We start from the raw sequence: 12746 nt of genomic DNA, 5'->3' as shown, positions 1-12746 counted from the left end.
TGGTATGGGGGCGCAGGGCCTAGATCTGGGGCTATGGGCGCTACCTTAAGCAAGACACCGGGCCCCGCCCCACGTGGGGCTGCGCAACTGAAGGAGGCCTGGGATGGCTGCTGAAGGTTGGTCCAGACAGCAAGCTTCGAGCCCCAACCAGCCCAGGCTCCAACTCCAGGCCAATCTCCGGCCCTGGCTCCGCCCAGCACGGAGGGGCGTCCGAGGGCGGGGCGCTCCGCCCTACACTCCAGGCTCTTCTTGCGGTGTCTGGGGCCCGAGGCCAGGCCTCTAGCCTCGGCAGAAGCGTTCCCTTTAAGTTTGGCCAGGAGGCAGCCTCAACTCTCGCGGGATCCGACGCTTCGGTTATCGCGAGAGGGGCATTCGGCACCCATTGGCTGTGAGGGTTGAATGTAAGATGGCGCCCAGGGAGCTGTGAGGGGAAAATCCTGTCGATCTTGGAGCGGCGACGGCGGAACCGGGGCCCCCAGCGGTGCGGTGGGGCCGGCGGGTAGAGCGGCGGCGGCGGCGGCGGCGACGACGACGTCGCCGGGTGAGGGCTGCAGTGGGGGCAGGGATGCGGCGAACCTACGGGCCTGAGACAGCGGGCCCACCCCACACAACGGCGGGCGGGGGCGGGCGGGCCGCTGCCTCTGGGCCCAAGAGACCTCGGGGCGGCTCCGGAGTGGAGAATGTCCCTGGGCTCGCGCGCCCCCGCCCCTTGTGGGGTGTAAGAGAGGCAAGTCGGGGACTCGGGTGGGCGCGGCGCGCGAACGCGCACTGGTGCTCGGGCGTGCTCGGACCTGTTTATACACGGGCGCGCGCGCGCTGTGCGGCCCTCCCGGTGCGCGTGGCCGCCGACGTGCGCGTTCCCGGTCCGGATATCTCGGCTCCTGGAGCTGCGGCCCTTGGGCAAAGAGCGGCTTTCTGTGGCGCGCGCCCGCCCGCGACCCCCGGCTTCGGGGCGCGCGCCCCGCTGTTGGGTGGCGGCTGCGCCGCCGCCGCGAGGACGCGCGGGACACCTCTGCTGCGTGGAGCGGCGGCGAGCTGGCGGGCGGTTCGCAGTGTGAGGAAGGTTGTGGGTTGGGCCCTTCCTGCTCTGGTGACGTCCCCGGACCGCCATGGCCTAGGCCTGGGGAGAAACCAACCGGCTTTGCAGTCTTGCGGTTCCGCTCCTCTAAGAGGCGGGCGAGATTGCTCGTTCTTCTGGAGGAATGCAGTGACTTGAGGCCAATGTGCGGGAAAGGTGCTGCCCTGTTTCTGAAACAGAACCCTGTAGGTTTGTGAGGGCAGCGAGCCCCTTTGAGTTTCCTCACCTTGTTCTGGTGCTTTGTGCTGGAGAGGGAAGGTTAATCCTTTAAGGCCTTTCGGCGGTACTTGCTTTCTTGTCATTGGAAAGTAATTCTTCCATAAGCGCAATTCCTACACGTCACCTCTGTGCGCTCCGGAAGGGGATCCTCTTCTGTGGACGTGAAACTACCCGAGCTCTAAATGCCACTTTAAATCCTTAAAATCCTTAAATGCAACCTTTTCTTCTGTGTAGGTGGGAGGGGCTTACTTGTACTCTGTTAGACTAAGGGAGGGCCCCGCTATCGCGCAGCCAAAAAGTTGCCCAGGACAAAATTGGAACGACCTGAGAATCTGCTTTGCCTTCTTTTGTTATTACACAGTTCCCCAACAGAAATTTCTAAAATCTGTTCATGTATTACTACAAAAGTCACTTTTGATGTAGAATTTCAATCCTTTTCAGCTTTTTGTTTTGTTTTAGTTCCAGTGCTAGGGGAGTTCTAGGTTTGTTCTAGAGAAAAATGCACTTTTTTTTTTCTAAAACAAGACATCAGTTTTACAGTCTTGCCTAATGAAGTTTAAGGAAAACGGAGCTAAGGGCAAGTAAAATTAGGAAATCTGATAATGATGGGGGTAGTTCTTTTTAATATACTGTATTTTAAGAACAAAGTTAAAATTTAAAAAGAGGCTGAGGATGGAAAGAACTTCTTTGTTCTATCTTCTTCAGAATGTTACAAGTCTTAAGAACTCAGGACAAGCAGCAGAAATACATGCAACATGGTGACTGGTGAGTTAAAATCATTCATATGCTGAAAATATGTGTGCAGTCTTTTTCCTAGTAATATTGAAACATTACAAATCCTGCCAATCATTCTGGGTGCTGTCTGACAGAAACTGCTAAGTGCTGGAAAATTGAAGATGGGGGAGAACTGCATCTTTGAATCCAGTAACAGTTTACTGCTTGAACAATTTTCTTCTCTTGAAGTGTAAGCCAGCGCAACTTTCAGGTTTTAGCATGAGGACACACCAGCTTTTCTAAGGAACTTAAATGATTGAAATAAAAGCAGTGAAGTTTAAGATGCACTTAAAATTTAAATATACCTTTTAGGCCTGCTTGTTCCGGAACATCTTTGTTTTTAACTGTTAAATTTGAGATCTGTCTTTTAAGTTGGTATTTGTAGATAATATTTTTTTGTAAGCTCATTAACTTCAATTTGCCTATTAGGAGATGTCCTACTTCCAGCCTTCTGTGATGAATAGTTTGTGTACCTCTCAGGAACCTTTTGCCTTTCCACCTCCCCTTTCCAATTTTATGTTGCCATTTCACAGAAAAGATAAAATAATGGTTCATGTTTTTTGTGGATTTGAATTGCTCCAAAAAGGTAACCAAATGTCAGGGGCTCTAGGTGTCTATCATGACAGCTTCAGAATCAAGGATCTCTTCCCTCAAGCTTGCATGGTTTTAATTTAATCAATTGTGTTTTGTCCTCCGTGTGCCATGCTTGCTTGTCTACTTTTTAAATGGCGACCCTTTATTGGCAGAGGTCTTTTATTTCTTAACCTTAGAATGAGATGTTACACAAACACCTGTTCTTTTGTGTTACTTTGTACTTAGTTGCCCTGATTTTGTTACAGATGTTTTAAGTCTTCTCTAGGCTTCGCTTAAATGCTTCATTTGTCACACTGGATTGTGATTTCTGGTTGTGGCTGCATGAAGAAATGATAGATTAACTTCTTGCATTGCTGAAAAGGGGAAAAGAATGAACCTTTGATGTCACACTTGAGGCTAGAGCAAAATTGTAGGTAGAGCTTGTGGGCTGTATCAGAAAGCTTTTTTTGCTTTTTGAAATATCTATCAGTAAATTCAGATGATCTGTATAAAATTTAATGAAAAGTTATAAGGTGAACCACTGTGTAACTATCACCTCTTCAAGAAATAGAACAGTGCCAGCCCCCTGCACCCTTCATGGGTCCCTTCCTGGTCATAGCTTCTCAACCACTAGAGATAATTACAATTCTGACTTCTGTGATAATCACATTCTTTATTTTTCTTTTTATTTACCACCTTCATATCCCTCAGTGTAGTTTTATTTGCTTTTGAATTTTTGTAAGTGGAATCATGCTGTATTTTATGGTTTCCTTCTTTTAGCATTGTGAAATTCATCCATGTTGTGTGCAGCTGTAGTTCATTTATTCCTGTTTCTTTATAGTATTCAGCTGTGTGACTATACCATAATTTATTTATCTATCGATTCTACTATTGATAGACATCTAGATTCCTTCCAGTTTGCAACTGTTATAAACAATGAACATTCTTGTGTAAGTACCTTTGTATATGTGTGTATCATATACCTAGGGGTAGATTGCTGAGTTATGTGGAAAGGATATTGTCAGCTTTATTAGTTAATGCAAATGGTTGTGCCAGTTTACAGCCCATTGATCTTTGGTGGGAATGTAAATTTATGTTTCTGGTTGAAAGAGTGTTGTCCAAAAATAGAACCATGGCAAAAATGCCCCTAAATCAGGGTCTCCTCTGGTAAAAGTATGGAACAGGTGAATGGCCCAATGAGATAATAGCTTATCACAAACTCTGTATTGGGTTAGTATCTTTAAGAATAGAGGTGTATCTCCCAATTTGCCTTTTTGAAATGACTCTTTATGTTAATTAGAACAAATGTGACTGTAATTCCTTAAAATAGAAATTGATTTCTTTTTTAATGTGAATGTGTTCTTCAAACCAGATTTAAAAAGCTATGAGGAGCTATTGCTAGAGTAGATGCGAACGAACCATAAGCGGGGCCCGAGAACCTGACTGGGTAAACAGGAAGAGGCAGGGCTCTGAGGCAGCTCAGAGTTTCTTCTCTTAGTCCATCTCATATTCAAGACCCACTTTGTGGAGCTGCATGGGGAGCTGGGAAGAGGTATCAGAAATTTGAGGAGACCCAAGAAAGGATGATTCTGGTGAGTACTTAGGCCTTCCCTTAGAACATAAATTGAAAAAAATTCGCAAAGAGACCTATGAAAATGTAATAGATTGTTGCTTTGGAATAACCTTTGTTCATCATATCTTCTTGTGTTCTAGTGATAAAATAATAAAAGTAATGATCACTTTGATACATTGAGGGCCTAAATCTGTGTCAGGCACTGTACTAAGCTCCTACTAGAAAGTGGTGTAGGGGAACTACTAGTGATTAATGTGTGCATACAAGTGAAAATTTCCTAGGCCTGTTGGTATGGGATTTGCATATTGTTTTGCAAAGCGGCTATTCTTAAAAGTATTCAGAAGCAAATGCTTGTTTACAGACTCTCCTACACCAATGAGGTCCCAAGTGTTTTCCTCTCTTCCCTTTTCTAATGCCCAGAAATTGGGAGTACTCAACTCTCCCTCCAGCTTCATGTTTTTCTGAAGTATTTTAATTATTCTGTTTATTTACTGCTCCCACCAAGCCTTTGACTTGGAGCTAATTAAGAATCTTGCTTCTTTGAAAGGAGTTTCATTAAGTTTATCCATTTCTGTATTACCAAGGCTCACCCTTGTGTTTCTTGTGAGCAGCATCTTGAAGAAGTTAACAATTTTCATTATTATGCAAACTTATGGTGCTTGATGATTTTGTTTTTTAAGAGTTTCAGATTTTGAGGGGAAAAGCACGCTATGATCAGCCAGAATTGTTGTGTGTGTTACTGTTATTGTGGTAAATCACTGTGTAAAAATATTACTTTTTAATTTTCTTTTGGTTTAATATAAATTGTAGAAAATACAGGAGAGTATTCAACAGGAAGAAATTTAAGTCCTCTGATTCTACCACCAAGGCATAACTAACTACTGTTAGCATTTAGATGCAGTTTTTTTGTTTTTTTTTTTCTCTCATATGGATAAATAATACTGGTATATGTAAATAAAATTGTGTTGGTTCCTTTTTCACACATAATGTGCTTCTGTGTTGTTAAATTTAAAAAGCAAACATTATGTTCAGGGGGCAAGGAATCTTCCAGGTATTAACATCTTTTTTTTTTTTTTTTTTTTTAAGCTACCATGTTAAAGAAAGATCTGTAGAATCACACTAAATCCTTAGGAGACTTTATATGAAATTTGGCATATAATAACAGTGGCATATCAAGTCAGTGGGCAAAGGAATTTCAATAATTCAATAAATGATACAGGAGGGACAAGTTGTTTTTGGAAAAAATATAGTTAGACTTTTACCTATACAAAATAAATTTTAAATGGATCAAAGCATTTTATTAAAAAATTACACTGGAAATTAAAAAATTGTAGGTGAATAATGACCTGATTTTAATGGTAGGGAGGACTTTTTTGGAGCATAAAAAAAGAAGAAACCATCACCACTATTGAAAATGTGTTTAATTTCTCTCTCTCTCTCTTTTTTTTCTTAAACTCACTGATTAACCTAAAATATTTAAATATATTTCTGAAGCTTTCCCTCCACCGCGCCTTGTAAGCATCACTTTTGTGTCTGGTCAAATGCTGACTTAGTGTATTTTCATTATTGGGGTGTGTCAGTCTGGTGGATAGTGCCAAGTGAGCAGGTTAAAAGGACAAGAAATGAAGCCATGTGTGTTGTAGTCTGTATGAATGGGCAGATAGGAATGTTCTTCCAAATTGACCTTTTCTATTAAATTTTTAAGTTCTCCAGGGTGTTCCTGGATGGCTCAAGTCAGTAAATCGTGCAACTCTTGATCTCTGGGTTGTTGAGTTCAAGCCCCACATTGGGTGTAGAGATTACTAAAAATAAAATCTTAAAAAAAATTTTTTTAAGTTCTCCATTGAATCCGTTATTGGTTAATATTTTTTAGCTACCTCTGATCTCAGTGGTTCTCAAGTGATTATGTGGATTTGTACAGAGTTGGTGAAGAACCTTCTAGGGGCTTAGTGAAAGAAAAAAGCAATGGGAATTGGGAAGCAATGGCTGCTTCTGCTTGAAGCTCCACTGACTTAGGCTCTAAGCTTGGAACGCTGTAGAGTGTGTTATACTTTGTAGTTTAAACTGCTTAAAATACAGAAGGTGTTTTTTATCATAAATTATTTGAAATATTTTCACAAGGATACAGAAGAATAGAATGAATACCTGTTAATAAGCTTTTATCAACAGTTTCTAAGTTTTATAGAATTTTACCTACTTCAGGCTATTGGTGTTCTGTGTGTGTGTGTGTGTGTGTGTGTGTGTGTGTGTGTGTTTAATGAAAGCTTAAAGAATGAACTTTGAGGCTTTATAGAAGATACATTTCCAAGCTTTTATTCCATTTCTGGGAGATGACTATTCATCTATCTTACTTGTCGTTACTGGAATAAATTTATAGCTGGATTAGATTTTCTTATATTGACTTTTTTTTAAGGTGGTATTCTGGAAATACGGGATTTGTTTGGAGGAGAATGGTTTTATCATCTTTGGAACCTGGATTTTTTTTTTTTTTTTAATTTTTTTTAACGTTTATTTATTTTTGAGACAAAGAGAGACAGAGCATGAACGGGGGAGGGTCAGAGAGAGAGAGAGACACAGAATCTGAAACAGGCTCCAGGCTCTGAGCTGTCAGCACAGAGCCCCACGTGGGGCTCGAACTCACGGACCACGAGATCATGACCTGAGCCGAAGTCGGATGCTTAACCGACCGAGCCACCCAGGCGCCCCTGAACCTGGATTTTTTAAACAAATATGTCCTGAGTTTAATTTGGTATGAAATGCTGTGTTCTAAAAGGTTGATTAATTACAAGCTATATTCAACTTTGCTAAATGTTTGTCGAAAATAGAGGATGTGGTATGGGGGCGCCTGGGTGGCTCAGTCTGTTGAGCATTTGACTCTTGATTTTGGCTCAGGTTATGATCCCACGGTTATGGAATCAAGCCCCGGGTCTGGCTGAGCATGGAGCCTGCTTTGGAGTCTGTCTCCCTTGCCCCTCTCCCCCGCTCGTGCTTGCTCTCTCAAATAAAAAAAATTTTCTTTAATTAAAAAATAGAGGACATGGCACTTTAATTTCTTAATCTTAGTGGGAGGTCTAGAGATACTCTAAAATTAGTAAGTCTACATATAAATAAAGGTTTAAAGGTATGAAAGTGAACATTGGCAAAAATAACAATGAGATTGGCAGGGGTTGGTGACAGGAGGGTGATTTAAAAGCCCTAAACTTGGGGCGCCTGGGTGGCGCAGTCGGTTAAGCGTCTGACTTCAGCCAGGTCACGATCTCGCGGTCCGTGAGTTCGAGCCCCGCGTCAGGCTCTGGGCTGATGGCTCGGAGCCTGGAGCCTGTTTCCGATTCTGTGTCTCCCTCTCTCTCTGCCCCTCCCCCGTTCATGCTCTGTCTCTCTCTGTCCCAAAAATAAATAAAAAAAAAAAATAAATAAAAAAATAAAAGCCCTAAACTTACCTTTCCTGAAGGACAGGTCAGTGTTTCAAATTGGTAGATCAACAAAGCATACTTAGGTGTTTTGTTTTTGGTTGTTTTTTTTTTTTTTTCTATACTGTTTGATGAATATTTTTTCCTTAGAAAATGGATGTGTTACTTTTACTGCCTGCCCCCCTCCCCCCCCCCCCCCCCCCCCCCCCCCCCGGCCAAAGAAACAAAAATAAAAAAACTAGTTGTAATTCTACCCTGGAAACTGAAGAAAATTTGTTTCTAGGAAAAGAAGTTAGTGTAGTCTCCCTTTATATTTAATATTAGACTTCAGATAAAGCTTAAGCATCCTCATTAGTGAAACTTGAAAGAGTGAAGGAAAATAAGTCACTAGGAAGTTTCTAGGGACTGCCTTTACCAAGCAATATTTGTGTGAAGGTTTTCTGATTCTATTAACTTATTTTGCAATTTTTTTGGTTCTTAATTGTGTGTATTTCTTTTCTCCCAGATTTGAGACAAAAAAATGTTTTGCCCCATGGTTACCCATATTTTTTAAAAAAATTGCTTTCACACAGTAGCGATGATTCCAGTGCAGACAGTCTTCAGAATTCGGTGTCAGTATTTTATGGGAATGTAATTGTTGAAAATAAATTTGGGGAAGTGTAAATTTCAGTTGGCCTCTGCCATTCTTCTGTAATGGAGGTAGAAAATTGAAATATGTACCAGCATGGTACAGAATCAGTTAATTGCTATTCATATAGCTCTTCTTTGTCCCTTTTTGAGCAGAAGGGTAGATATGATGAGGTATTTAGAGTCACATGTGAATTTTGTGATGTTATTGGGTCTATATTATGAGAGATGCCTTCTTCAGAAGGAAATTCTAGTCATGATGCTCTTATCAGAAGGGAGATTTGACACATTCTGTGCCAGTGTGGTGAGTGATTGTGGGTCACCTACACTGGAATGGCCTGCTCTGAATAGGTAACAGAAGGATGGGGTGTTTGGCCTTGGTGATGTTCTTATTCACTTGTATCATGGTCATTGTTGAGAGCTTAATTTTGAAGTCTTACAGCAGACCTCCTAATTTTCAACTCCCCTGCAGCAGAGAGCAAGAAGGGAGAACAGAGCAAGGCAAGTGGTCAAGAAGAGAAGTGGGAAAGGGACAAACGAGTTGTATTTCAGGAGATTAGAGGTCTTCAACAAAGATTTTAACTTTGCAGTCACCTGGCCTGTGCTTGCTTTTCTTTGCACTCTTGCGTTTGGGGTGTCCTGAGATGTAGAGGCTCTCCTCAGAGTAGTGGGTTAAGGTTTGATTTTAGGCAGGATAAGGTATATGTGCTGTTCTTTATTTATGGAGAAATATATTTGCAATGTATTATATGCATAGTTATAAAAGATTTACTGTTGTGTCAACTATGTAGGGAAAGCACCCAAATATAACTTGTATACTATACTTAGAGTGTCCCACAGAAATGTTGCCAGTGTTAGTAACTTAATAGCAGTAAGGATCATATGTTTTCTCTGGTCTCAACGCTTGTCTTGGATATATAGGCCCTTTTCCCAGGGTGTATACTGACCATTTACCGGGAGAAAGCTTAACATTTACAATTGTAACTTACAGATGTTACAGGAACAGCTTAACATTTATAATTGTAAGTTACAGATGTTACAGGAACAAAGAGCCATAATCCTTCTTGTTCTACATTGAATTGCAAATGTAACATATACATATACACGTACATATACATATGAAGCACCTACCATGTGTCAGCCATCTGAGAGGATCAGGACACAGTCTTGTGTGCCAGGAGTTTAGAGCCAGGTGGAAGAGATAAGATGATTACCCATATGCCTTATATCTGTAACATAAGGCAGAACATCTGGGCAGTGAAAGAGAGACTGATATTTCTAGTGTTGATGCCTTTCTAGTCTTCTAGCCTTTCTTTAATGGTTCAGGGAAACAAATAACTTTTCCATTTGCGATTGATAAGAGTCCTTTCTGGCAAAAATGTTCACTTGGTTTGTGTGACCCTCATATCCTGCTGCTGCTTTTGTTCTGGAGGTGGTTCTGTTCCAGAGGGGAGGGAATGATATGAAATCAGCAGTGGCAGGCCACCAATAGTCCGTAGATAGATTGCATGGTTGTCCCCCAGGTAGTTGAGAATTACTATCCACCCCTGCAGATTAATTCTTAGGGTAAATACCCTGATGAAAAATTTGCAGAATTGATTTCTGAGTTTTAGGAGTGACCTAGTTATTATTTAAAGCACTATTCAACTTTACCCACTAATTTTAATATTAGTTAGCACTTATATAGTACTGTCTGTGTCAGGTACTTTTCTCAGAGTTTTATATTTAATCTTCATGTCAACTCTGTAAGGTAAATACTATTTTATTTATCCCCATTTTATACACAAAACCAAGGTTAACTAACTTGTCTAGTGTTTCAAAGCTAAAGAGAGATTGAGCTGAGATTTGAACCCAGGCAAGCTAGCTCCAAAATCCATGCTTCTGACAAGTAAGCTATGCTGCAAAACTATGTGAGCAATATATGGCAAACTTGGATTTTTGGTGTTTCTGGTGGGAGATGAAGTATTTATCCCCTTTTTCTCAGGTCTTGCTACAGCTAAGTGACATACATGTTTTTACTATAGGACATAGTTGGCGGTGGAAATTGAACATGTCAGTAGGAATCCCTGCTCCTGGCTTCCTTGGTCGTCCTCTCTGTGATGATCACAATAGTTTTGCATGTGACTTTTATTGTCCAGTGCTTGGCTCTGCAGAGAAGATGGCATTGGCCTAGTGCTGGGTGGAGAGTGTGTTTTCAGCCTGTTTCATCCAGTACTGTGACGCATGCCTTTGTTTTTTGTTTTCAGTGTGATAGTTTAAGAAATGTTTATAGAAGCAATTTTTAAACATGGGTAACTTAAAAAAATAATAAGGTGGTATAATAAATTACTGTATTTTGGATTCCTGTATACAGCTGCCCTGAATATTCCACTCTGATGCAAAAGTGATTGACTGCTGTGTGCATTTCAAAATATGAAAACAATAGCATAATTTTGACTTCTGACCATTTATTTTTATTTCTAGGAACCCTAAGGACTCTGCAATATGAATAATTCTCTGGAGAACACCATTTCCTTTGAAGAGTACATCCGAGTAAAGGCGCGGTCTGTCCCGCAGCACAGGATGAAGGAATTTCTGGACTCACTAGCCTCTAAGGGGCCAGAAGCCCTTCAGGAGTTCCAGCAGACAGCTACCACTACCATGGTGTACCAACAGGGTGGGAACTGCATTTATACAGACAGCACCGAAGTGGCTGGGTCTTTACTTGAACTTGCCTGTCCAGTCACCACCAGTGTTCAGCCACAAACTCAACAAGAACAGCAGATTCAGGTTCAACAGCCACAGCAGGTTCAGGTAAAAGGGAGATGTTGAGGTGCATCCTATTTAGTAGATTTTATTTGCCATCAGGGTTTTGGTTAGTAGGAACATCACATCTATATACAGATATCTGAGGTTATTTTCACTAAGGGAATATTCTGTGTTTTTTTGAAACATTTTATTTAACACAATGGCTTTCATATATAGTACAGACTAAAAATATTTGCAGCTACCATAAACTGAAACCATCACAGATACTTGCCATTTGCTTTGGAGAATTAAACTACAGAAATTAGAGGTCTTCTGGGACTGGGCTCGGATGTGACATAGCTGTGTGTAACTGAAGCTTCCCTTTTGTCTGTGTCACCCTGGGTAGATCAAGAACATAGGAGGGGCTTATCTTTTCTCATTACTTACAAGCATGACATTTGGAACTTATTTTAAAATGGATGTGATCTATTTTAGTGATCTTCCTTTAGTTGTATGGTTCCATGACTCAGGTCACTTATAGATTTCCAGGTCTTCATTTACTGTTTATAATTCTCAGGAAATAATGCTAATTGATAATGAGCTTACAGAAAGAGGAGGAACTAATAAATTTGCCAAGAATTTAAAAGTGCCTCTTTAGGGGTTCCTCATATGAAACTAACAGTATGCTCCATTTACAAATGCTCCTTTCTTGCTATTGTCTCTTGTGGTTCTATTTCATTTTGCCCTCAATGCTTTTTCCACTAAGAGAATTGGAAAGGGAGTAGAATGTGACTGAGGGGCAAGAGGGTGGAGAGGTGTGTCTGGTGAGATAGAAGGCACCTTTAGTCCTTAGGGATGCAGACAGGTATATTGGAAGAACATGGGTCTGGAGTTGTATTCTTGGGTTTAGATCTGGCTTGACATGTAAATTTTTCCAGCCCTAGGTTTTTCATCTGTTAAATAGGGATAATACTGTTTAGTGAGACTGAATGAGATAATAGACCAGAAAACATCTGGCACACAGGAATGCAGTCATTGTTTATTCCATTCTTTGTAAGGAAGGAGGGCAGGGTACAGGAAAGGTAGATAAGAGAAGGCTGGCTTTTTGGTTTAAGAAATTATTCTGTTATTTACAGCTTGGACTTCTTTTTTCATAAGATTAAATGGTTTGGGATGGGGCATCTGGCTGGTTCGGTTGGTAGAGCATGCGGAGCATGTGACTCTTGATCTTGGGATCATGAGTTCAAGCCCTACATGGATGTAGAACTTACTTTAAAAAAAAAAAAAAAAAGGAAGGGGGTACCTGGATGGCTCAGTTGGTTTAGTGTCTAACTCGATTTCAGCTCAAGTCACAATCTCACAGTTTGTGGGATCGAGCCCCAAATCAGGCTCTGCACTGACATCATGGAGCCTGCTTGGGATTCTCCCTTGCCTTCACTTTCTCTGCCCCTCCCCTGCTCGCACTCACTCTTTCTCTCTCTCTCTCTCACTCTCAAAATAAGTAAACATTTAAATAAAAAAAGGAGGGGGATACAAATGGTTTGGGATTTGAGTTTAAAGTGTTTGAGACTTTGTTTTCAAGATGGCTGATTGAAGTCACCTGTTAACTTCATTGTCGTTCTCCAAAACCCCTGTAAATAAAAGAAGTGTAAATAATAATAAATCCATGAGATAGGTTCACTATGTTGGACTCATAAGAACACATATTTTCTTCATTCTAAGTAACTTAAAAAATACTTTCAAAAAAGTAGTGCTGGAAAAAACA

The 12746-nt window shown here is 41.1% G+C and overlaps 1 protein-coding gene across 7 annotated transcripts in view; it reads left to right on the top strand.

Annotated features, from left to right (window-relative positions):
• The first annotated feature begins 469 nt into the window (after window positions 1–469).
• QRICH1 (glutamine rich 1) overlaps window positions 470–12746 on the top strand; it is a 52790-nt gene continuing 40513 nt past the window's right edge. Inside the window, exons 1-4 of one of the 7 annotated variants that reach the window (XM_042929307.1) lie at window positions 483–541; window positions 2003–2062; window positions 4017–4236; window positions 10718–11047. In XM_042929307.1, coding sequence (XP_042785241.1) covers window positions 10739–11047 — 309 coding nt within the window. In that variant the 5' untranslated portion in view covers window positions 483–541; window positions 2003–2062; window positions 4017–4236; window positions 10718–10738. Of the gene's footprint in view, window positions 542–1037; window positions 1268–2002; window positions 2063–4016; window positions 4237–10717; window positions 11048–12746 lie in introns of those variants that run through there. The other 6 variants (XM_042929302.1, XM_042929304.1, XM_042929308.1 and 3 more) reach the window with 6 other exon arrangements.

Source organism: Panthera leo, chromosome A2, assembly GCF_018350215.1.
Source record: "Panthera leo isolate Ple1 chromosome A2, P.leo_Ple1_pat1.1, whole genome shotgun sequence".
In the NCBI taxonomy this organism is placed as follows: domain Eukaryota; kingdom Metazoa; phylum Chordata; class Mammalia; order Carnivora; family Felidae; genus Panthera; species Panthera leo.
This window is presented reverse-complemented; position numbering and strand designations above follow the sequence as displayed.